The sequence below is a fragment of the Sinocyclocheilus rhinocerous genome, unplaced genomic scaffold (genome assembly GCF_001515625.1).
Source record: "Sinocyclocheilus rhinocerous isolate Xijiao unplaced genomic scaffold, SAMN03320098_v1.1 scaffold1740, whole genome shotgun sequence".
Classification (NCBI taxonomy): Eukaryota; Metazoa; Chordata; class Actinopteri; order Cypriniformes; family Cyprinidae; genus Sinocyclocheilus; species Sinocyclocheilus rhinocerous.
In genome coordinates, this window is record NW_015651446.1 from 1,192,346 (window position 1) to 1,216,997 (window position 24,652).

The window sequence follows — 24,652 nt, forward strand, 5'->3', positions numbered from 1 at the left end:
TTATAATATTTATATATTATAATTATAATGTATATTTTCATAGTTGTAGTAGTTACATTATTATTAGTATATTTAGTATATTAGTATATAAAAAAATGTAAATGTATATTTTAAAATTATTATATTTTTAAATATATATTGTATAATTTAGATATTTAAAATTGTATAATTTAAATTTTTAAAAAAATTATTTAAATGATTTATTATATTACATGTATTATATTTATTACATTACTTCCAATGGCTTTTTTAAAATATAAGTGTGTCTGTGTTCTCTTGCAGTGTTTGGCTGTATGGGAGTCATTCTTGCAGTCTCAAAGGACCGATGCTGAAGGAAATGGAAATGTTGACTTTTCCTAATCTCTCAAGGTGCTTTTAGCTGAACGGGACCACCAAAGACGCTTTTATTCCTGCAGAAACCAATAATATTCATATTTAGAGACTGAGGCACCAAAGAGAGGGACAGTCGCTCTGTACAAACATCTCCCAGCATTCACCAGCTCACCCAGAGAGATTGCAATTACATTTCTCTGTCAGTACATTTGGCCCACATTTGAAATTTATTTTTTTTGATAATGGAGGAAAATTATATTGCCAAATCTTTTATACTGAAAACTATTTTTCTTTTTCATTTATATAAATACATTCCCTGGAAAATGAAGATGCACACATGGCTTTATTGTTCAATGCAAATGCTGTTTACCTCTTATCAGAGCTGCAAAAAACATTCGATTAGTGTAGAAATAAATATAAATGCACTCGATTCATTTCTTGCATTGGACTCAAGTTATCGTTGTGCTATTCCATTCAGGTTACTGAAGCTGCATCTTTATGCAAACATCATATATTGAAGAAGATGCTGACATTCCAGAATTGTTTACATGTTATTGAAGTGCAGAAATCAAAAGAATTTACCTGTTGCCTTTGAATATGAAACGCATCGTTTTAGATACTTCAATATGATTTTGAATGCGGTGCACTAATATCATAAAGTGTAATAAATTGCAAACTGATTTAAAAGTACGCTTTTACAGATCATAAGTGAATTTAATGTCATGGAACTATCTATGTATTCTTGGAATAGTTGTAATGAAAATTGTTATTGAAAAGTTGATTGAAAGAAGTCTTGTGGTGTGTGTTTTTATTCTCTCTCAAGGGAAAATAAGCAAATAGTTCGGTATGCTGGATCCTAAACTGGGTTACCATCACAGCTTGATCACATGAAACATTAAAATGCTCTTTAATCAATCTGTGCAATAAATTATTGCCTTATTTATTAGAGGAGTTGATTAAACGCAAAGTAAAATGGTGTACTTTAGGGTTAATTCTAGTGTCTTCTCTGAACTGGTTCTTTTTAGTAAAACAAAAACATAGTTCAACCAATATTGTATGATTCATGAACAAATGACTTTTATGAACGGGTAATTTTAGTAAATAAAAAACATAGTACAATCACCCACAAATAAATGTGATTTGTGACAGGTTCTTTTTAGTAAATGAAATGCATACAGCACAGCCAGTATCTGATTCACAAACAAATTACTTATGAACTAGTTATTTTTAGTGAAACAAAAACAAAGCACATTCAATGTGGTATGATTCACAAACAAATGACTCTCATGAACCGGTCCTTTTTAGTGAATCAAAAGTTTACAGTGCAACCAATGTAGCCTGACTAGCATGTTCTTTTTAGTGACATAACATTGTAGCCCAATTAGTGTAGAACAATTCACGAACAAATGACTTGAGAACACGTTTTTTGGTAGTGAATCAAAAGCATACAGTGCAACAAATATAGCCTGATTTATGAACAAATGACTCTAATGAACAAGTTATTTTAGTGAATCAGAAGCATACAGTGTAAACAACGTAGCCTGATTCACAAACAAATGACTTATGAATGGTTCTTTTTAGTGAATCAGAAGCATAGAGTATAAACAATGTAGCCTGATTCATATACAAATGACTCTAATGAACAGGTTCTTTATAGTGAATCAGAAGCATACAGTGCAGCCAATGTAGCCTGATTCACAAACAAATTCCATATGAATGGTTCTTTTTACTGAATCAGAAGCATACAGTGTAAAGAATGTAGCCTGATTCACAAACAAATTCCATATGAATGGTTCTTTTTAGTGAATCAGAAGCATAGAGTATAAACAATGTAGCCTGATTCATATACAAATTACTCTTATGAACAGGTTCTTTTTTAGTGAATCAGAAGCATACAGTGCAACCAATGTAGCCTGATTCACAAACAAATGACTCTTATGAACAGGTTCTTTTTAGTGAATCAGAAGCATACAGTATAAACAAAGTAGAGTGATTCACAAACAAATGACTCTGATAAACATGCAGGTTATTTTTAGTAAACCAAAAGCACACAGTGCAACCAATGTAGCCTGATTCACAAACAAATGACTTATGAATGGTTCTTTTTAGTGAATCAGAAGCATAGAGTATAAACAATGTAGCCTGATTCACAAACAAATGACTCTAATGAACAGGTTCTTTTTAGTGAATCAGAAGCATACAGTGCAACCAATGTAGCCTGATTCATGAACAAATGACTCATATGAACCGGTTCTTTTTAGTGAAACAAAAGCATTAGCTGTGTCTCAAAGTTGAAATGGTGATCTGGTGAATTTGGCCAACACAGCACTACTTCTGCTTGTCTTTACTTAAGTCACCTTTTAAGCATCTGTGAAAGATCATTTTGAGAGATAATCAGTTGATATCTCAAAGTTTTTCAAGTCCATTCAGTTTCATTATCAGACCCCTCTCCCTGGACCACTGAAGTCTATCCATGTGGACATGAATACTCCAGAAGCCTGGAATGGAAAGAGGAAAACCAAGCCCAGACTTGTCCCAATCCAAGACCCAACACTTTTACCAAACGTGCTCAAGTTACACACCCGCAGAGTTAATCACTATTGTCTCTGGCAGAAGTGCATGCGTTAGTGTCTCCACAGCAATATGAATTTGCTATTTGGTTTAAGAGTAAGTACACTACGAATGTAAAAGCAAACGAAGCGCTTTCATTTTTCCCTGCCATCAGCAGCAGCTGTTCCCTGACTCGAGCGTCTGAGCCTGGCTGGCAGAAAGCAGCTCTACTCTGGGCTTTCCTCATGGAGACTTGGAGAAGGGAAGTACATGAATGCCTGAGTGACCAGATGGATCAGACAGCCTCAGGGAAGCTTCTATCGGTTCCTTTCAGCATCTTCCAGCACAGTGTGACTAAAGAGAAACTGCCAGAGCAAGATTTCAAATACTGCCATTTTAAAGCTAAAAAGCGTAATGGAGTTCTCATTTGCCTTCGATGTTTCTCCTCAAACTCTTTAGAAGAAATAAAATACATTCATACATTAAGAGCAGCTATACAGTAATATTTTTGGTAAGTTTTGTTCAGGTGTCAGCTGTTGGCAGTGGGAAGGCCGCTGTCATACATCACCTTGACCAGTTACTGAAGTCTGTCCAAGTTCCTGGTTACTGTTGTCTCTCGTGTGTAATTATAGCATTGTGTGTGAACATGACCATGTCAAAGCGTTCAGAAGAGACCACGAGACAAACGTGTGCCAACATGCAGCTCACAGAAAATAAACCGAAAACTAAAAGGTACAGTTATTAGCTTCTTTTGACTATTATGCTTCCTAAATTTTAATCAATATTTGTAGTTCACCCCAAAAACTTTGAATTCTGTCATTTAGTCACCCTCATGTCATTATAAACTCATATGACTTCAGAAGACGATATGGTCCACAAGTCATGCGGAATAATGTCATGATCACTACATGATTTTATTTATATGGAAAAGAGCAGCTCAGAAATGCATAATATAGATTTTTGTGTTCCAAGAAATAAAAAAAAAAGTAAAAAAAAAAAAAGGATTTTTTGGGTGAACTATTACCAAATCGCTTTGTTTTATTAAAGGGGTCATATGATGTTGCTAAAAAGAACATTATTTTGTGTATTTGGTGTAATGAAATGTTAATAATAATAAAAATTCAAATACACGTGTATTAGATATAATACATGTCTGTTTCAGGATTTACATATATAAACAACACATGATAAATATCTCAAATTTTATTTTTTACTCTGAGGTAGAAACAGGCTTCTTTAGATGTTGTAAATAGCTAAATCTAAAAGTTTAGTTTTCAGTTCTCTCTGTTATGGAAGCTCATTTCTACTTACAAAAAAAAAAAAATTTAATTGTAACTTTATATCTTACAATTTTGAGTTGGCTTTGCTCTCGCTCTCTCACTGTTGCACACAATCTGCTGAAGGGATGAAGAGTTCTCACACCATCAAAACAAGCCATTTCTATTGTTTGCTGCAATGAACACAGGGCTGGAACAGAGAAAATTACACTTTGTTTCGCTTCTGCATTACGCTTTCACAAAAAGTGTGCTTTAGAGATGTTAGAGATGGTTTGTGAGTGGCACTGATATTAGGTGATGGTAATGGAAAACAATAACCAGGAATAAATTATGGACTTCCATGACTCATTGGTCCTGGGCTATAGAGTCATTCTCTATCAGATGAGAGGTATGATGAGCTACAGGAACATTCACAGGGAATCTGTTTGCATTGGAAGCTCCATTCATTTGATTGCCTACTAGGAACTGATGTTGTTTTGCTATAGTGAAGAGCTTCTATTGTCCTGCCTGTTGCCATCACATCAGAAACAATTCAGCACCAACCAATATGAAGAATACAACACACTAACTGCTGCTTTGTAAAAAGTCTCTGTTAGTCCTTTCTGTGGAAATAGAGTTTCATTTTTGACTTCGCTGTGGTTTAATTCAGTTAGCAAATCTCCAATATCTATCCAAGTTATATATAAAAATTAGATATAATTTTATATAGCAATATATAGCAACATGAATTTATGGATAATATTGTGGATTTCATTAATGTATATTTTAAAAGAAATATATATTATTTTAATTATATTACTTTACTGAAATAGAAATGTAATTTATAAATAATATAAATTGAAAATAGAATAAAAGTTACATTTCTAATATATATATTGATGAATATGAATTATGAATATATTATATAATATATATATAATTCTGTTCTTTTATGCATTTAATTCAAACATTTTTCCACAGAAAAGGCGAGAAGCAGGATCTATGCTGTGCTTGGGAGTGTTCCGACACGGATGGCGGAATCAGCAGTAAGCAATTGAACAAATTCATATTCAGTCAGGGAATCTTTGCAAGTAATGGCTTACACTGTAATGAATCTAGTTGGAAAGAGTAAACTGCTGCCAAAGAAAAATCAATACACTCTCTGAAATGGCTCTAATGCCACATCAGAGTCCTAATCAGAGTCCTGAGTGACAGTCCCACTGCGTTCCCTTAAACATGGTTTAGTTCAAGCAGCAGTAGATGAGATAATGGACGACGCTGGCATTTTCCTGTGAGCGACCTGCATCTAACTACAGTTGCTTTCACCTGCTGCTATGGGAAATTCCTTGTGGGGATCTGGAGGCATCCATTATGTGCGGCGCAAACATTTGTCTGCTACTGGGTCTAGCTTGCTACCCAGCATGCCTCAAAATCACCTCGCAGTGTGTATCGGGACTGAAAGGCGCAACTTCCTGCCAATCACTCAGCATGTAGAGGTTTCTCTGCACATGGAGACATGAGGCCAGATGCTTAATTTGCAAATGTTTTTCTGTTTTGACTGGTTATTATGTTTGTTTGACCTTTTAACTATTGTTTTGACTGGATGGTGAAAATTTGTTGCTAAAGCAGTTTTTGAAAAGCCAATAACCAGGCTTGGAGTAATGGGATACTTGGCACACATTTATATAAATCAAGATACAAAATGTACGCAACTTCATCAACATACAATAAACTATTTAAAACTGTGATTCAGTTCAGTTAGCAGATCTCTGAAATTGTATTTTATTACCCAAATGTTGCATTTTAGTAGCTCAGGAGACTTTTTTTTAATAAGTATCAACTTTGAATATAGCGTAATGATTTAGTGTTGGAAGAATTTGAGATATATATATATATATATATATATATATATACAGTATATATATACAGTATATATACAGTATATATATACACACACACACACACATAAAATACAAGAATGTACAGTATATGATAAATGCATCACAATATGCAATCACATTACCAATAAATAACATTTATAAAATTTATGAAAGTAATAACATTGCTAACACAAAGTTCAGCTCTAAAATACCCTAAGCAGTCTAGATTGGTCTGATTTACTGGTTTTAGAGGGCACTTGTCATCTTGAGGCTAGCTGTGTATAGCCACAGTATTTTTTACAGCATTACACCTGTTCTCTGTTCCACTTGTCCATATTTTTTTTTAAATTAACTTAGCATGTCATTTTTTCTGAGCAACTTCTAAGCAGCCTCATGTTGGAGCTCAACAAGGGCACCGAGTGAGTCAAGACCACCACTGACTGTTAGATACGCAAATGACACTTCACTCACAACAACACTCTGGTACTGAGTCATATGTGCTCAAACAATATAGAATTATTGCAACTGATACAATTACCAACCCAACTCACCGCAATGGACCTTTCTTGCTTTGACATTTTCTCGGTCAAAGATAAAAAGGAATAATTCACTCAAAGATGAAAATTTGCTGAATATTTACTCCGATTTGGAGAAATTTTGCATTAATATATAGCACTTGCTCACCAATGGATCTTCTGCAGTGAATGGGTGCCGTCAGAATGAGAGGCCAAACAGCTGATAAAAACATCATAACATCCACACGACTCCAGTCCATCAATTAATATCGTAAGCAAAAAACTTCATCAAGATGTTTTAAATTTAAACCATCACTTCTGGGAAAAATACCAGTTCATAATCCATAATAATGCTTCCTCCAGTGAAAAAGGCCATCACTTGTTGTCTTCTCACATCAAAATCCACCAATTTATTTTAGAAGTGTTTTGCTTTGTAACAGTGCTTGATCTGTGCATATTGCTCTCCTGATTTAGACTTCAGATTTTTTCACTGGAGAAAGCAATATTATGGACAGAGGACTTGCATTTTAGCCAGAAGCAATGGTTTGATGTTAAAAATGTTAACGATTAATTTGTCTATTACAAACACGCAACTTTTTACTGCACAAATTGTTAATTCTTGTAGTGTGGATTATTGTAATGTTTCTATCAGCTGTTTGGACTCTCATACTGATGGCACCCATTCACTGCAGAGGATCCATTGATGAGCAAGTGATGTACAGTAATGCTAAATTTCTCTAAATCAGTTCAGATGAAGAAATAAACTCAACTACATCATCTACAATTTTGATTTTTGGGTGAACTATTTCTTTAATTGTAACATCGGGCCTTGTTCACTAATAATTTCACACATATTGCATAGGTGCACAGAAAATGTTCTCCCACTAAATCTCTGAGGGATTCACAACAGCCACGTGTACACAGAAATGTGTTCTTGTCATCATTTATCGTTGATGAATCTGGATTATTGTAAATGAGGGCAGGTGTCTCTGCAACTAGTAATTTGCATAAAACACTCCCAGGGCATGTCCATATAAGGGCTTTCCATGCAAACTCTGCATAAGCCTGTACAGGCTACTTTTTTTTCCCCATGTAATTTTTTCTGAAATAATGAATAGTATTATTTTACTTAACTGTATTTCTTTCATGACAAGTCTCAGAGAGTTTAGCATAATATAGATGGCAATGTTAATGTGTTTGGTCTTGGCAGAGAGCAAGCACCTAGATTGCTACAACCAATACATCCACAGACAAGCTGCTGTGAGCATGTAAGAAATAGTGCTGCTGCGCATATAACATATGAAATAACTCCCATAAATAACATGAATTTATCCCCATAGCAGATCTATACAGGTGGAGCTGGGGAAGGTGGAGGGTTTCTGATGTGTGCTGCAACTGCTACAGCGAACACTAGCCGAGTATTTGAATGTTGAGCAGCAAGCTCATTGGCTGCTGATGCAACTAAAGCCAATCAGCTGTGCCACGTGAATAATTGTGTAATTATATCAGATTGAGTTAGAACCTCTTTGGCCTGCGCCACAGGTTCATGACAGAACTTTGTATTTATTTTATAATTTCTTACAAACAAAAAAATTGCTTAAATTCTAAGGTTACTCTTGGTGATTTTAGCATATGTGCGCACTTTTTGCACTTCACTTATTAATCAATCATAATTTTTCTGTGAAAACATTCAAGTTGTTGAGGAACAAGTTGTTGAGGAACATCAAAGCTTAGAATAGTGCATATCTTGGATATTTTCCCCAAACTCCAGTATTTGGCATCTTCTCAAAATGCTGAAAAATAACAGAAAATTACTCATACTGCATATTATGCAGAGGTCTCACAGAAGCAAATATCAGTCAGATGTTGTTTACTCTGAACCTAGCTTGAGACCACAGTGAAAAAAAACAAAACAAGAAGTGTAAGATTCTGCATTATTTCTTGGGCATGCCAACCTTGGACTCTTTACTTAGATGTTCTTGCTTTTATTGAAAGCACAAGATTCTTTCTGGATCACTTTCAAGTCATTCCGGATAACATTATCATCAGGTTTAACTTGTGGAGTTCATGGAGCTTGAGTGATGTTGTCATTAAAGCAAAATAAGGACAAAAATATGAAGATATTCTAAAATTCATTAAATATAGAAAAATTTCAGCATGGTATTACAGTATTACATTACAGCAATACGTAATATTAATCTGTATTAAATAGGTAAATAATGGAAAATTCACTAGTTGTCTCAGAATTTGGACCCCAGTATGTCTCTCTGCTCTCCTGAGGTTAGATGTTGAAGACATTTGCATTTAAACTCTCCACCACTCACCTTCTCTGGAGCAAACGGTGAGTCATAGCGAGTCCCACGGCGTCAGTGTAGCTTTCTGAAAGATAGCCATAGAGTGGGACATCGATCAGAGCCAGGCCACGCTGGGCTCAGACCTGACATTTAAAAACCGGACCTGTGATTAATCATCATCCTAACAGGGCTTAGACTTCAGAGCATTTGCAATGAAGCCCCATGGACAAGAAAGAGGGAGGGTTTAACATCTCTGATATAGACATAACCTTGTTAAACAGTCTAAGTAGGAATGTTTATATTTACCCAAATATCCTGTGAGGATATATACTTGCTCCGAAAGCAGACATTAGATCTTCTCAGCATATTCTAATGCAGGTGTAGAATCAATATGATGCAGTTTAGCTCCAGCCCCTAAATCAGGGTTTATAGAATTACTTCAAAATTACCGGCAGGTGTGTTGCAGCAGGTAATGGATCATCAGAATAGCCTTTCCTTATAGAGTTATTCTTTTCTAGGATTGTTAGCAACAATAATAAATAGCACAAATAGTGCTAGTGTAGTTAACTGTGTCTATATTGGGGTAGCAGTGAAGAATAGCAATAAAGCTTTCCAGAAAACACTTCCTATTTGGCTGACTCATGAGGACACCGAATTGTGACCAAACTACATTTCCCATCATTCTCTGTGGCAGCTTAAGAATGATAATGGTGCTTTCAAGTCATCCTGGGAAGTTAATATTTACAAGCTATGAAGTCAAATGCTTTCAAATCACTTTGGTCAGAGCAAGATGCAAGGTTTTTTTAACTCTGCTTCTGCAAAATAAATAAACCGTAAGGTGTCATTTTTATGTTTTTGATCAATTTATGAATGTGCTGTAAACTGAATCATTACATATTTAATTGTAATTGTACAATATTATCATATATGCAATTTAGCTAGTTTTATTGTAAATGAAAAAAAGTTCATACATTTCAACATATTTCCTGCCAACTACAAATGCTGCATCCATTGTTTCAGACGTTTATTTTTTTCACTGACTGAAAACAGAATTTTCCACTCATCATTTTGATATTGTGATGGCATTCAACTCATAAACATGATATTTCCAACATGACTTGAATACATCATATAATACATGAAGCATCAACTGATGTGCGTCTTCATTATGTTGTAGTACTGCTAAAATTGTTCCTCTCAAGAAAGACAGTGAGGGAATGATGAGGGAAATATACAAAATATTAAAAGAAAGAAAGAGGGAAATATAAACTATTGTCCAGATAATACATTTTATTCCCAATAAAATCGCTTGAACAAGCACAGAAACCTCCTAGAACTAAAAAACAAACAAAACAAAAGCATTTTCATCATTGATAATAATAAGAAATGTTTCTTGAGCAGCAAATCAGCATATTAGAATGATTTCTGAAGGATCATGTGACACTGAAGACTGGAGTAATGATGCTGAAAATTCAGCTTTAACATCAAAGAAATGAATGACATTTTAAACTGTAATAATATTTCACAATATTACTGTTTTTACTGCTTTTTTTAGCAGATGATAATGCATTTCACCGATACCAGGAGGCCAAACAGAAGGTTAGGCACAAGTGCAGTTACTTGGATGAGAGGAACATCATTTTGTCTCCTCATTTATTTGCTCAGCCCAGGTCATGCGCATCTAGAACAAATGATGCATCAGATGAAGCAAACTCAAGATGGAAAGCATCCCAAATCAGTAGCGTCCCCACTAAATCTGCCAACCCAGACGTGATCATTACCACTGAAAGACCAAGTGCACCAGACCCTAGCTGTGTACCCATAAATCCCAGAGTATCTAGTGATTCAATGACCCAGATACAAAGTACTGTCAGTGAGAACTCACTGCAAGTACATATTGTAGAGGTGAGTGGGATTCTGCCAATGATAGAGTGGATTCCGGAATCATCTCATGAGGAAATGACAGAGGAAACCACATCTTGGAGGTGTGTGGGATTTATCTCTGCGAACCATGAAACAAGGAGTCCTGAAGTTCTTTGGAAAAAGGCATCTGGACGGAAAATCGAATGGTGCAATGAGCGCCTGTCTAAGACGGCCCACCTCGGGTCATCATCGCCCGCCAATGACCTGCCGGCCGCAGTCAGACCCAGAGTGGTGATCCGGAGATTGGCACGAGTAAGAGGTTACAGAGGGACAAGCAGCCATAGGGAACTGAAGCTCAAACCGTTGGTGAATCACAAAGACCTGCACAATAGCTACTACAGTCGGTCAACACTACACAATCGCTATGGATGTCTCTGTAGCCCTTTCCAGCCATGCCTGAGACACAGTCCAGGGGGAGACCAGCGAGACCTTGACAGGAAACAGCAAGGACAGCAGAGAGAGTTTTCAGATGCAATTGGGGTAAGATTGATGTTCTCAAACGACAGACTTTTTGGTCTAAAAGCCAAACTCTTCCGTTTAGCTGCTTTTGAGATTCCCGCATTTGTTTTCTGTCCACTTCTTTCTCAGTGACATCAGTTGATCGATGTTCTGACTTGAACTTCTCGCCTTTAAAGCACAAAGGCCAATTATTACAAGCATGTGAATTGAATGAGAATCAAAACAATACGTAACACAATAAGGCTGCTGCTTCTCGCTGGGAAACCTGCAGTGCGGATTGATTGTTTTATAAGGATATCGACCTGTTTCGTGGTAAACAGAAATGAATGGTTTTGTTACACAATCAGCCTCTGTCTGATTCCAGATGAATGCTGGGACACGGACTGGTAGCTATTGTTAGCAGCAAAGTATTACAGGAGCAATTTAGACTTCATTGGTTTTTTGAGTGCATGCTAAACACTGCTGTAGTAATGTGTAAAAACATGTCAGCGCATTACAATGCATAAGGCCGACAATGAAAATTCAATGCATCTTTTGTTGAACTGAATTAAATATAAAATTAGATCAAATTGAATATAAAAATCTTTTAATTTCTTGTAAAAAATCAACCAAATATGCCAATAACTGTGTGGAACCTACTTTGCATAACCATTACAAATGACCTTTTTAAAAGTAATTACACAATTGGTATAGAAAAGTGAAGTTAGTTTGGAGAAAATCTGCATGCCATAAGTTTAGATTTCATGATATAAACAAGCAAATCATTGTCAAGGCAAATATGTACACCCCTGTGTACATTTCAAAATTTTAAAAAATGATTTCAGCTCAAAAATCAAAAGAAAAAATAACTATTAGGAATTTACAGGTCAATTAAGCTCATTTTACTACATGTTTACATTTATGCGTTTGGCAAAGGCATTACAGTAATGAGAATTTGGAGGGAAAAATATACTTATTTGTTCTGAAAACAGTGTCACAATGTAAAAAATTCTAAGGCTCCTTTTGGGGTGAAGCGTGACCTTGGTATCTCTCGACAGATTTTCCCAACTAGTTACTCTAGGCAGAAGCTAGACACACACACACACACACACACACACACAAACACGCACACACACACACACTTTGTCATGCGCAGTTCCTGTCCTAGAAACTCTGTTAGCATTTTTTTGACAAACAAAAGGTGCGTTTTAAAGGCAAAATGACATGCAGCATTGAAAGATAATATCAAAAAGCATAATCTATTTTACTTACATAATGTGATGTATTTCAAAGTTGAACAAAACTTGATTTTACCCATCAGAATTTATACCTACATTACATAACATTTCCTAAAAGGAACATTGTTTGAGAAAAAAAGCTTTTTTTCAAGCTTTCAATTGTTTTTCTTTAGAATAACTTGCTCTGACTAAATGTACAAAGACCAGGAATGCGTAATAAGAAAGCAAATAGGATAAATTTTCATGTTTAGTTTAAACAAACTGATTAACTTCAAACAGGCATTACTGAACCATGAAGTGCCCAGATCAAGTCAATTTCCCTCTTAACGTGGCCCAATCATGCTAAATGAGCCTTTTGATAGCGTGATATTTATGCCCTGCATTACAGTACTTTGAGCAATGATAAAAGATTTTTCGCTTTAGATTTACCTCTCAAAAGATCAGAAGACTTTTGTAAGCCCTGTTTGACAGTGGTTTCAATCTTCACCGGGAGAGTTAACAGCAGTCAGACCGGAGAAAATAAGAAGCAGGAGAACATGTTTCCCTTCGGAAAAGAATCAATCCTTGTGATGTGGGGAGGGAGGAATGAGAAATAGAGACTTTCCACTTTGACCTTGTTGAGTGACAGTTATAAATGTGAGCTGGTCGAATCGCTCCATCTTTTCTGATTGCTTGTTTGTTGCTCCTCAGGACATCCGGTGTCAGTTAGGATGCCCGAAGAACGCTGAATCCCCTCCAACTCTGCACCACGTCACTTTCTCTCATATTTTACAGGTTCTCCAGAGCAAACCAGCCAATTTTCCACAGGTCAGGGGCCAGAGATGCCACAGGGCTCTTTAAATGCGTTCAATATAAAACGTCCTTCCTTTTATAGTCCATACACATCAGTGAAGTGCTTGTCAAAGAAAACACCACAGGCTTCAGAATATTTTTTTTTTTATTCAAACTTTAAATTTCATCGTCTCTACAGTGTAAAAGGTCATGAATTCAAAGCCCTAAAAGGACTCAAAGAGATGGATTCACATCAATTTGGTAGGAAATCCATCTATTGTATCCAAATAAACCATTTCGTAATGATTTTCGAGGTGGGATGGCAGAAGAAAATATAGGAATCAGAAGTTAAAAAAGCTTTTGAGGTCGAAAGAACATCTTTTAACAGCCAAAATGTCTGTGCAAGCTATAAAACAGAACATAAAATAAATATAAGCACGATTAAAAAAACATCCTTTTGGTACACCGTAAACCAGAGTGATACTACAGCTAAGATTCAAAGAATATCAATGATAAATACAGTACAATATGTACTTACAGTATGCCATCGTACACCCACAAACCCCCAACCACACATACATGTACAGCACAAACATAAGAAAATAAACATTGATAATCTCTGACAAAAATTATAGTCATGTGCATTTACACTGTACACACCATGTTAGTTTTCACTGTAATACTGCTGCAGGCGCTGATCGCTTTCATTTTGAATTTTTATGCATGTTTTTTTTCTTTCTGCATTATAAAGTGCAGCTATCCTAGACTTCTGTGATTAGTGCTTAAGCAATAATATACCATTTATCACACCAATATATTATATATGTCTATATACAGTGGGTACGGAAAGTATTCAGACCCCCTTAAATTCACTTGAGGGGAAGCCAAATGGGAATTTTCTCATGAGATATGAAGTATCACATTATTGCTCTTCAGGATTGGTCACATCAGCAGGACATTGTACTATACAAGGGGAACCATATATTTTATGAAGCACCAAAAGGCTAAAACCTCTAAAAGAATATTCTGGGTTATTTTTTGTATAGGACCTCCAGGCCAGAAAATTACAATTTTTTTCTTGAAGAATATTATCATGCTAACAGATGAGACTATGATATGACCTTGTGGATAAAATACACTACCATTCAAAGGTTTGAGGTCAATAAGATTTTTTAATGTTTTTCTTTCTCGTATGTTCTCTAGGGCTGAATTTATTTGATGAAAAATACAGTAAAACTGTAATAATTGTCAACATCGTATTACTATTTAAAATAACCGTTTCCTATTTCAATATATTTGAAACCATAATTTATTTCTGTGATGCAAAGCTGAATTTTCAGCATCATTACTCCAGTGTCACATGATCCTTCTGAAATCATTCTAATATGCCGATTTGCTTCTTTAAGAAACATTTCTTAATTGTTGTGATGCAGTCCTTTTTTACAGGATTCTTCGAGGAATAGAAAGTTAATAAATAGCACTTATTTGAAATAGTATTCTTTTGTAACATTATAAATGTCTTTACTGTCACTTTTAATCAATTAAATGTATCCTTGCTGAATAAAAGTATTAATAAAAAAAAAATCAAATCTTACTGACCCCAAAATTTTGAACGGTAGTGTCATTACGCTAAAGACACAACCAAGAATATTTCTTTAAATGGCACCACGACATGACTGAAACACAGGGCCGGAGATCTGAAATATAAATTAGCGCAGCAACTGCATCTTAATGTAGGAGACTAATTTATATCCACAATATTACACATGAGGTATCACGGTTTGTTTTTAATGATCACAGGAGGAGAGGTGGCTTTCTGACTCATTATCTCTTTAACATTAACAATATCAATCCTCAATGAAAGATGTGCTGGCCATTAAAACAAATGTTGCGAAACAAATGTCCATGCGAGTGTCATTATGTTGAACACTGGTTAGATGGATGTGTCTGATGGACTGACTCATTATTCTAGTTAGATGGCTGGTGATTGTCTTAGCAGATGATCTGTCTTTCACAGCTGGGTAATTTCTACTCAAACTCTAACACAGCTTCACAGTGAAAGCCCATTGGGAGAAATTGAGACCTGGCTCATGAATTATCTAACCAATGGATCAGGAACTGCTTTTTTTTTGCTGCCAGTACAGTAGGTGAGTACTTGAGTTTATCCGAGCTTTGGTATTTTTTTTTATTTTTTATGTGAGCTTTCAACAGGTATTTTTAGCTTATTTTCTGCCTTATTTTTTTGGACACAGTGTATTTATGTATGTGTGGAAGCCCAATTCTGCCTCAGAGTAAAACAATAAAAGAAACAACTCAAGAATAGTCAATATTTGAGAAATAAATCACATTGTGAGATATAAAATCCAACTTCAGAGTCATATTGTGACTCTCACAATACTCATATTGTGAGATAAAATTACAGTTATGAGAAATAAAGTCATATTGTGAGATATAAAAATCACAATTATGAGAAATAGTTACAATTTGAGAAACGGGTACATACAATCACAGTTAAGAGAAATACATTTGCCATTGTGATATATTAAAAATCACAATTATGAGAAATAAAACTGCAGTTATGAAATCAAGTCAAAATTAAAGAAAAAAAGTTGAATGTCACAATTTTGAGATATTGGGCCCTATCATACACCCGGCGCAATGCGGCACCAGGCGCGACGCAAGTGTTTTTTGCTAGTTTCAGCCTGACGCAGTTGTCATTTTCACGTCCTGCGCCACATTGTTTAAATAGCAAATGCATTTGTGCCCATTTGTGCGCCCATGGGCGTGCTGGTCTGAAAACAAGGTGTTCAGGCGCATTGCTATTTTGAGGCAACTGAAAAAGACTACGCCATTGACCAACAAAAACCTGGTCTAAAGTCTGGTGCAATATTTATTTATTTTTTTTGTTTGTTATTTAAAGAGCGCGTTAGTAATATGCGCCTATAGGCGGATGCACAACGCACGTACACTTTGCTTATTGCACACACAGGCATGCGCAGCAGCACACAAACATTTTTAAAAATGAAAAATTAAAGGATTAAAATATAAAAAATTTGCCCACATGTCATAATGGATAGTCTTTGCATGTATCAGAATTACGCGCACGAGCAGATCCGTTCCCTCACTAGAGAAGCGTTCAGTTTTTCCACTCGCAAATTCCGCAATGTAAATAGCGAATTCGCCATGGCGCGAGCGCAACTGGCTTTTAAAGGGAATGGGAGATGAGACTCTGATTGGTTTATGGCACGTTACGCCCAAACACACCCATTACTCATTACGAGAATAGGGACAACCCTTTTAGACCATTTTTCCCGTCCTTAAACTAGCAAAAGTGGATTCGGACACGCCCTAAGCGCAATTGCGACGTGCGCTTTAGACCATGCGCTTAGATCGGTAAAATAGGGCCCATAACGTTGCAATTAAGAGAAATAAAGTCATATAGTGAGGTATAAATTCACAATTATTAGAAAAGTTGCAATTGTGAGTTAAATATGAGTCACAATTCGAGACTTCTGACACACTTTGAGAAAAAGTTACATTATGAAAAATAGTGTCACAATTATCTTTTTTTTTTAACTCTGAGGCATAAAGAGGCTTCCATATGTTTGCACTCTTTTAATGCAAGCACTAAAAGGGAAACAAATTCATATAGGAATAAACATTTTCTGTAATATACGAAGACAAAAAAACACACATATCCACAACTACAAGTTAAGTCCATTTTGAAATCCATAGGTAGGTATTTGCATCAACCTGCCATAAACCTCTCAAATGCAAACACAGACACATACGCTCTCCACATATGCGAGCAGCTGAGATATTCTGAGCTCTAGATGTGAGCTCGGTCTGCAAGAATGCCAACAGAACCGGTCAGGGAAATGTGAAGTGCAGCTTCAGTCATAAGTTGCGTGATGGTAACTGTTATTAGTTGACAGGACCAATATTTCCACACACACAAAGCAAGGGCAGAGCGATCCAAAATGAGACCATAGAGAATATGACCACTGCGCTAGCGTTGAGCAGGGACTATCGGGATTGGACGGTAAACAGCGTGGATGTCCAATGTGTCTGCCACACTGGCGATTCAAGGTCACGTGATCTCAGCGAAGGTGATGTGATTCTGTTGACAGTGAGACAGAAAAAAACAACGTCAAACTTAAGCACATCAAACACATTAAATCTGCTTGGAAGTGTAAAAACTCTTTTAGACGCAAACTGTTTCCATACAGGGTTTGAGGAGAAAAACATTTACACTTCACACAAGTGTGATTACTAGCAGCAGCTGTTTAGCACTGTACCTAAATTCACTGCAAAATGTTTTTCCAGTAAGAACATCCTTTTTTTCTTTTTAATTAACCTCTTGAAATTGTTACATTAATGCTTACAACATGAAAAAATATTTGCCAATGGGGTAAGAAAAATAAACTAAAATAAATTATTTAATTTTTATGTATCTTAATAAATATTATAAATATATTAAATAATTTCTTAATACTTTAAATACATTTATTAAAATTAGATATATTCACTAAAACAAGTATTGATATCTTCTGAGATGCAATTTCACTTAAGTAAATCTTAAGGATGTTTATATATTTTAACTGGGGAAAAAAAGACAAAAAATATATATATATATAAAAAATAGAACCGTGTGACTCTGGTGGTCAAAACTTTATTATGAAACGCAATGTTCTGTTTCTTACACGTCACGCAGATATACATACAAACAGGCATTGAAAGGAATTCTGCTGGAGTTGTAGCTGAATTTAGAGTGATTTAATGATAGCTAAAAGTACATGGCGGTGAAACTACACGCTGCATTAGAAAATTCATAAATAATACAGCTGGAAATGGGGTGAGTTCATCAGAGATTCATCAAACATGAAGAACGATCACAGAAAAGCGCTCCGCAGGTCATATCGCTGATAACCTCGGCAGAGAATATGGGGCGGATTTTGCCAAATAAATTATTTCTTGCTTCCAGTCACATTCACCATGATCTGGCAGTCTCTGATTTGAAGAGACAAAACAGAGATGCGGATTTTCATCGCCTTGTCCTCCCACTTTCAACGACATTATGGTTTCTGACAGCAATCTGTCTGGGGGATATTTCAGCAGAAAGCAAAGTGGAATCGTCTATTTTCTGTCCCAGAAACCTCACGGGACATTATTGCACCCAAACTTCATCTACAAGGACGGAGGGATATCACAAATAAATATCTTGAATCGGCACCCTTGACTAAAGAAGATTAGCATTTTTATTGGTGGAAAGAGCCCTCAATATCCTACACATTTCATTTGCTGCATTTCAATAAACCATCTGTGAACTGACATTGTTCCCAAATGGTTTTATTGCAGCTGAATAAGCAAACAAGAGCAACATTTAATCCCTCCTATACTGCAGAGAGACAATCAACACCGCAATCTGGGATTAAATGATTCTCTCGTTTGCTTACTTGCAAGATTGTGAAACGAATGCATAAATAACTGTGTTTAAAGGGTCACAATTGCAGCTTAATTACAGTCTGACGGGGCTCAGCGGTGGCCTGTGGCTGAACACTGAACACGAGGTCTGACTCCCTGCCATGGAGGATGACGGCTGTTTGGGAGCGCCTCAGAAACGGAGGATTTTCAAACGTGTTTCAAGTCTCTGAGGGCTTAGTAGTGCATTTCCACTTCTATTCGAGGTGCGGAATTGCTGACGGTTTTTAGGTCACCCAACTCAAACACCAACACCAGGTTTCAGTACAGGTTTTAAATGGATTCTGAAGCACAGGCTATGAAAGAAAACAGACTGGGAAGCAACTGTGCATGCAAGGAATTCTTATTAGATCACAAAAAGCTTCGAATGATATGACTCTCAGGTCCATTGCAAAAAAAAACAAAAAAAAAAAAACAACAACCCTGAAGTCTCCTGCAGTGTACCAACAAAAACTAACTAAATAAAAGGCCCTCATCCTGTATCAAAATCAAATGTTTTGTAAAATGATCTTTCAGCCAATCAATCAGCTAATTTCAATGTGTATTTCATTCATTTTTGAAACTAACATGCTAAACACATTTAGCTTATGGGTGTTCAACCAACACCTCACAGGGTGAAAAAAATGCTTACATTTATTCTATGATAAATATAACAACCATGGTTATATGATGTAACTAAAACTAAAACCATAAAAAATTGTTACTTGAAATATTTAAATTAAACTTTGAATATAAAAAAAATAATAAAAAACTTATTTCAGATCGTTAACATTAAATAAATTACATCTATATAGACATTTTTTTTAAAAATGAGAAAAAAATTTCCTACAAGTTTAATTTAAAATAAGGTAAAAACAGAAAAAATTAAAACAAAAACTAATCCAAAATATAAATAAAAACTGTATATACTATATATAATATACTGTGCATACTGTATATAACTGGGATACATAAAAAATGACAGTAGATCATAAATAAATAGTAAGCCAAGTGCAAATTATGAGGGGATGGTATAGGATCTTAAAAATAAAAAAAGTACTAGAACTATGTAATTGTTGAATATTTACTAAATATTACAATCATTATTACAATAATAAATGATAAATAAATGATATTACAATAAAAAAATTACACATACACAATACAACATTTTTACTGGAAGGTCAACCAATTGCACCCTGAAAATTATTGAAAATATCTTTAAAAATACAGCTTCCTGAAAATCATCAGATAATCTGCACATTAGCTTTAAGTCCAGAAGAAGATGAGATGCAACCATGAAGATTGAACTGCAAAGGACATGCGGACGGAGATGCCAAAGCTCTGGGTATGCTTTAATTAGGTACAGGTAATTGGTTTGTTCAGTTGAAGTGAACATGATTGGGTTTTAACTGGGTTTTAATGACGTGTCGTTGTACTCCAGAGCTTTGGCAGCCTGAGCTCCTCACACAGGTGCGCATACGTTTATTGCCTTGTGTTCTGCAGGTGTCTGAAGCGGCTGCTTTTGCCTGTGATCCAGCTAAAGAAACTCAGGAGACGGCCTTTCAGAGAGCGGGACGACAACTCCTCATCATCCATTCTCAGTTCTGTCACCTGAGGGACAGGAGCGCACGGATACACATCTTGTTGATACGAGAGCTCAAACTGACACAATTAGGACCCTTGAGAGCTGATTCAACACTCTGCACACAGGGCATGTACCATGTGGCAGTTCATTTGACAGCATGGTTGCACAGATATCAAAGTGTGCTTTTGTCGACTGTGCTCTGTACCTGTGAAGCGATGTACTTCTCCAGCGGACTCTCAACCCTAGGCGAGCTGACCATCGGATTGCTGCTTAGGTGGTCCTGGGGAGGATCCTCGTTCAGCAGTTGTTTGCCTTTGAAGTTATGGACCACACACACCACCTGAAAACATGAAAAATATAACATTATTTAAAGGGATAGATCACCCAAAATGTTGGTAACCAAACAATTGCTGGTAGCCACTGACTTCCATAGTATTTGTTTTCCATACTGTGGAAGTCAGTGGCTACCAGCAACTGTTTGGTCACCAACATTCTTCAAAATATCTTCTTTAGATATCTTTCTTCAGAAGAAACAAAACTCATACAGGTTTGGAACAACCTGAGGGTGAGTGAATGGTGACAGAATTTTCATTTTTGGGAACTATAGAACTATACAGAGTCAACACAATACAGCTGCACTGTCAATGGAGCGGATACTATTAAATCACACAAACTTAATACAAAGCTACTGTGTAGCGCAGAGTCAGGGACAATCGTGCGTCACAGTGGGAAGAGAGAAGAGTGAAATAACAGTAATTTTGTTAGCAGCCATGTGAGAGTCCTTGACCCATAAAGTGGAACACAGCTACTATGCTTAGCTGTTCCCACTCAGATTAGATAAGACAGATAAAATGATAGATAGAAAGATAGACAGAATGATAAAATGATAGATAGACAGACAGACAGATAGCAAGAATCCAAACACAAAAGAGCTTTAAAATCAAGCTTTACATAAACCCTCATTACTGTGTTTTGCTTGCACAGCTTGCTGTATATAATTCTCCATTCCAAATGTGTATTTGTATGTTGCTGAACGTCCGCCTTTTCTGACTTCTGTGCAAAATCTTTTGATGATATTAATAAAAAGCTCCAACACAGCAGTCAATGGCCAAAGTAGGTCACATATTCTGTTGGTAGTTTATATTCAGCCGTCATATATGCAGCTTCTGGATCTCCATCTGAACAGAGCATGTTTGAATCACTAACCCAACGTGGTGTAAATGAGGCCGATATCTTATAGAGCGGACTTCTTACGCGATGAGAAAGCTTAGCAAATGCAATTTCAATAATTGGAGCGTGTCAGCTAATCACATGGGTTTTTTTGTGCGCTTCCTCCAACAAAACGGTAGCAAAATACTTTCATAAATCACAATCCTAGTTGCCGGAGAGGATTCGTAATGGCCTGGCAGCAGGGCTAAACACTTGTCTGACCCTCAAGACCAGAGGCGGATACGCTAGCAATATGAACAATGGAACAAAAAACATGACAGATGATAGAATGACAGAATGACAGACAGACAGATAGATCAGATGATAGAATGACAGAACGATAGACAGACAGACAGATCAGATGATAGAATGACAGAACGACACACAGAACGACAGACAGACAGATAGATCAGATGATAGAATGACAGAACGACAGACAGACAGACAGATCAGATGATAGAACGACAGAACGATGACAGAACGACAGACAGACAGACAGACAGACAGATAGATAGATAGATCAGATGATAGAATGATAGACAGACAGACCAGATGATAGAATGACAGAACGACACACAGAACGACAGACAGACAGATAGATCAGATGATAGAATGACAGAACGATGACAGAATGATAGACAGACAGACCAGATGATAGAATGACAGAACGACACACAGAACGACAGACAGACAGATAGATCAGATGATAGAATGACAGAACGATGACAGAACGATAGAAAGAAAGATACAGACAGACAGATCAGATGATAGAATGACAGAACGATGACAGAACGACAGACAGACAGACAGACAGACAGATAGATAGATCAGATGATAGAATGACATAGACAGACAGACAGATGATAGAATGACAGAACGATGACAGAACGACAGACAGACAGACAGACAGATAGATCAGATGATAGAATGACAGACAGATCAGATGATAGAACGACAGACAGACAGATAGATAGATAGATAGATAGATAGATAACTTTCCACACAAAGTTCTGCAGAAGGAAGAACTTGCAGCTTTCTAAACGCATCTCCGCTCAACTCTCTCCAATATTCCTCCAATACAAGAACTGCGCTGCCACACTGTTTGTTCAGCACCAACACTGCCTACTCTCAGACAAATTAATAGCTGAAGTCAATCAAATAATCATTAAAGAGCTCAGTCTGACCACTCAGGAATACTTTTCTTTATCTTGACAGCGACTGGAATGAAGTTAGACAGGAGTTATGAAATGTTTTTAAACTATTTAATTCACTCTCTGATCGTTAATGAAATCACAAGGGGGAAATCTCTCGACAAATTATGGTAAGATTATGGTAAGGGGCATTACATTTCCGACGAGTGCTTGCGGTGTTCGGCCAATCACAATGCACTGGGTCAGCTGGCCAATCAGAGCAGACTGCGCTTGTCGGAAGGTGGGACTTTGTAGAAAACGAAGCGTTTGAGAGAGGCGGGGCATAGAGGACTTACAATAATGTACAGTATTTGAAAAATAATGTGTTTTTTGAACATTAAAGCATGTCAACATATTCTGTTACACCAAATACACAAAATAATGATCTTTAAAAAAGCATCATATGACCCCTTTAATCTTAAAATGTGGCATTCTTTCTAAACCTTGGCGTATAGATTCAACCATCAACTTGGCTGATTCTACAAGCTTAAGTCCAGAAAGTCCCTACAGAAACAAAATGTATACCTGCAGTTCAGCAAAGCAAGAGTCATTGTGTCTCCATAAATGCATTAGTTTCTGCTCTCATCTCCTGTGCCCTGAGAGGAAACCTGCATCATGATGTGTCCAGATGTGGGTGGTGGGATGAGGGTGAAATCCATCTTCCTGCATTTGGCAGCTCTTCTACGCAACACAATTGGCTTTAAGGGAATAAGAGGCCTGGAGCAGAGGGTCTGTAACAGGGCTGGATGTTGGCATGAGCTTAGCTGGTCCTCTAGAATGTCAGTATATGAGCGGTTCTTCTACTTAGCTTCCCACCAGCCAACATGATCCTTTCTCTATCCTGTTATCCTTACTAGATGAGCTATATGTAATTTGCTCTGGACTTCGGCCATTTAACTCCACGTTTGTCACTAGTGTTAGTTTACCAAAAAATGAAAATTCTGTCATCATTTACTCACCCTCATAGTTTGCTTGTTACAAAACTACTGTACAGCATCACAAGACTTACATGAGAAGGATTCTTATACATTTTTACCAATGAGTTTCTATGGCTTTTCTATTTGTTTATGATTACAGTTTTTTTAAAGAGACTGTATTCATAAAAAGAGCTTTTCCTATCATATTAAATGTTTTACAATTTTTATGACATATTAGCTATTAGCTATCAGTGTTGTTACTGTTAACTAAAACTACTAACAACACTTTAAAGGGATAGTTCACCCAAAAAATTTAAATTAGCCCATTATTTACTCAAGCCATCCTAGGTGTATATGACTTCCTTCTTTCAGATGAATCCAATCAGAGTTATATTAAAAATTGACTTTGATCTTCCAAGCTGTTTAATGGCAGTCAGTGGGTGTTGCAGTTCATCAGTCCAAAAGAAGTGAAATAAAAGCGCATCCATCCATAATAAAAAGTGCCTCACATGGCTTCGGGGGGTGAACAAAGGCCTCCTGTAACGAATCGATGCGTTTTTGTAAGAAAAATATCCATAATCAAAACGCAATAATCACTTTAATCTAGCTTGCGCCAACAGTTGTACACGGAAGCAGCTCCGGGAGGATGACGTAAGATGTCGGCATTGCGCATGCGCCGGTGAGTCTCGTGAAAACCAACGTTTGTTTACAGGATCAAAAGAAGCAAAGTTTCCTTACTTTAGCAAAGGAAAACCGGCCTCCTCTTGGCTTATATCGAAATACAGGAGCAAAGGAAGCAAAAGTTTCCTTACTTTAGCAAAGGAAAACCAGCCTCCTTTTGGCTTATATTGAAATCCTCCGACATTCTTCTTTACAAATCCTCGTTTTGCACTTCTAATTGGTGACCGTTGTTTTGTTTTGATCTCTCCCCTGTGCTTCCGTGTTCGTCACCTCTGAGCGGCGCATGCGCAACGCCGACGTCCTACGTCATCCGCCCAGAGCTGCTTCCATGTACAACAGTGAGCGCAAGCTAGATTAAATTGATTATTATGTTTTAAATATGGTTATTTTTCCTACAAAAAACGCATCG

At 36.5% G+C, this 24,652-nt stretch overlaps 3 protein-coding genes across 8 annotated transcripts in view; 2 read left to right on the plus strand and 1 right to left on the minus strand.

Annotated features, from left to right (window-relative positions):
- Positions 1-1,203, plus strand: part of LOC107712782 (sorting nexin-7-like) — a 21,484-nt gene extending 20,281 nt beyond the window's left edge. The window contains exon 8 of the mRNA XM_016518118.1: positions 283-1,203. Within this exon, the coding sequence (XP_016373604.1) occupies positions 283-360 (78 nt within the window). The 3' untranslated portion in view covers positions 361-1,203. The remainder of the gene's footprint in view (positions 1-282) is intronic.
- Positions 1,204-3,529: 2,326 nt separating this feature from the next.
- On the plus strand, positions 3,530-14,407 carry LOC107712783 (uncharacterized). Its single transcript, XM_016518120.1, has 4 exons — positions 3,530-3,615; positions 5,121-5,182; positions 10,387-11,231; positions 14,402-14,407. The coding sequence occupies exons 1-4, from the start codon at positions 3,530-3,532 to the stop codon at positions 14,405-14,407; spliced, it is 999 nt and encodes a 332-aa protein (XP_016373606.1).
- Positions 14,408-16,798: 2,391 nt separating this feature from the next.
- Positions 16,799-24,652, minus strand: part of LOC107712819 (phospholipid phosphatase-related protein type 5-like) — a 70,533-nt gene continuing 62,679 nt past the window's right edge. For 3 of the 6 annotated variants that reach the window (XM_016518164.1, XM_016518165.1, XM_016518166.1), the window contains 2 exons: positions 20,452-20,586; positions 16,799-17,318 (listed from right to left, as the gene is read on the minus strand). In XM_016518164.1, the coding sequence (XP_016373650.1) occupies positions 17,289-17,318; positions 20,452-20,586 (165 nt within the window). In that variant the 3' untranslated portion in view covers positions 16,799-17,288. Of the gene's footprint in view, positions 17,319-19,962; positions 20,273-20,451; positions 20,587-24,652 lie in introns of those variants that run through there. The other 3 variants (XM_016518161.1, XM_016518162.1, XM_016518163.1) reach the window with 3 other exon arrangements.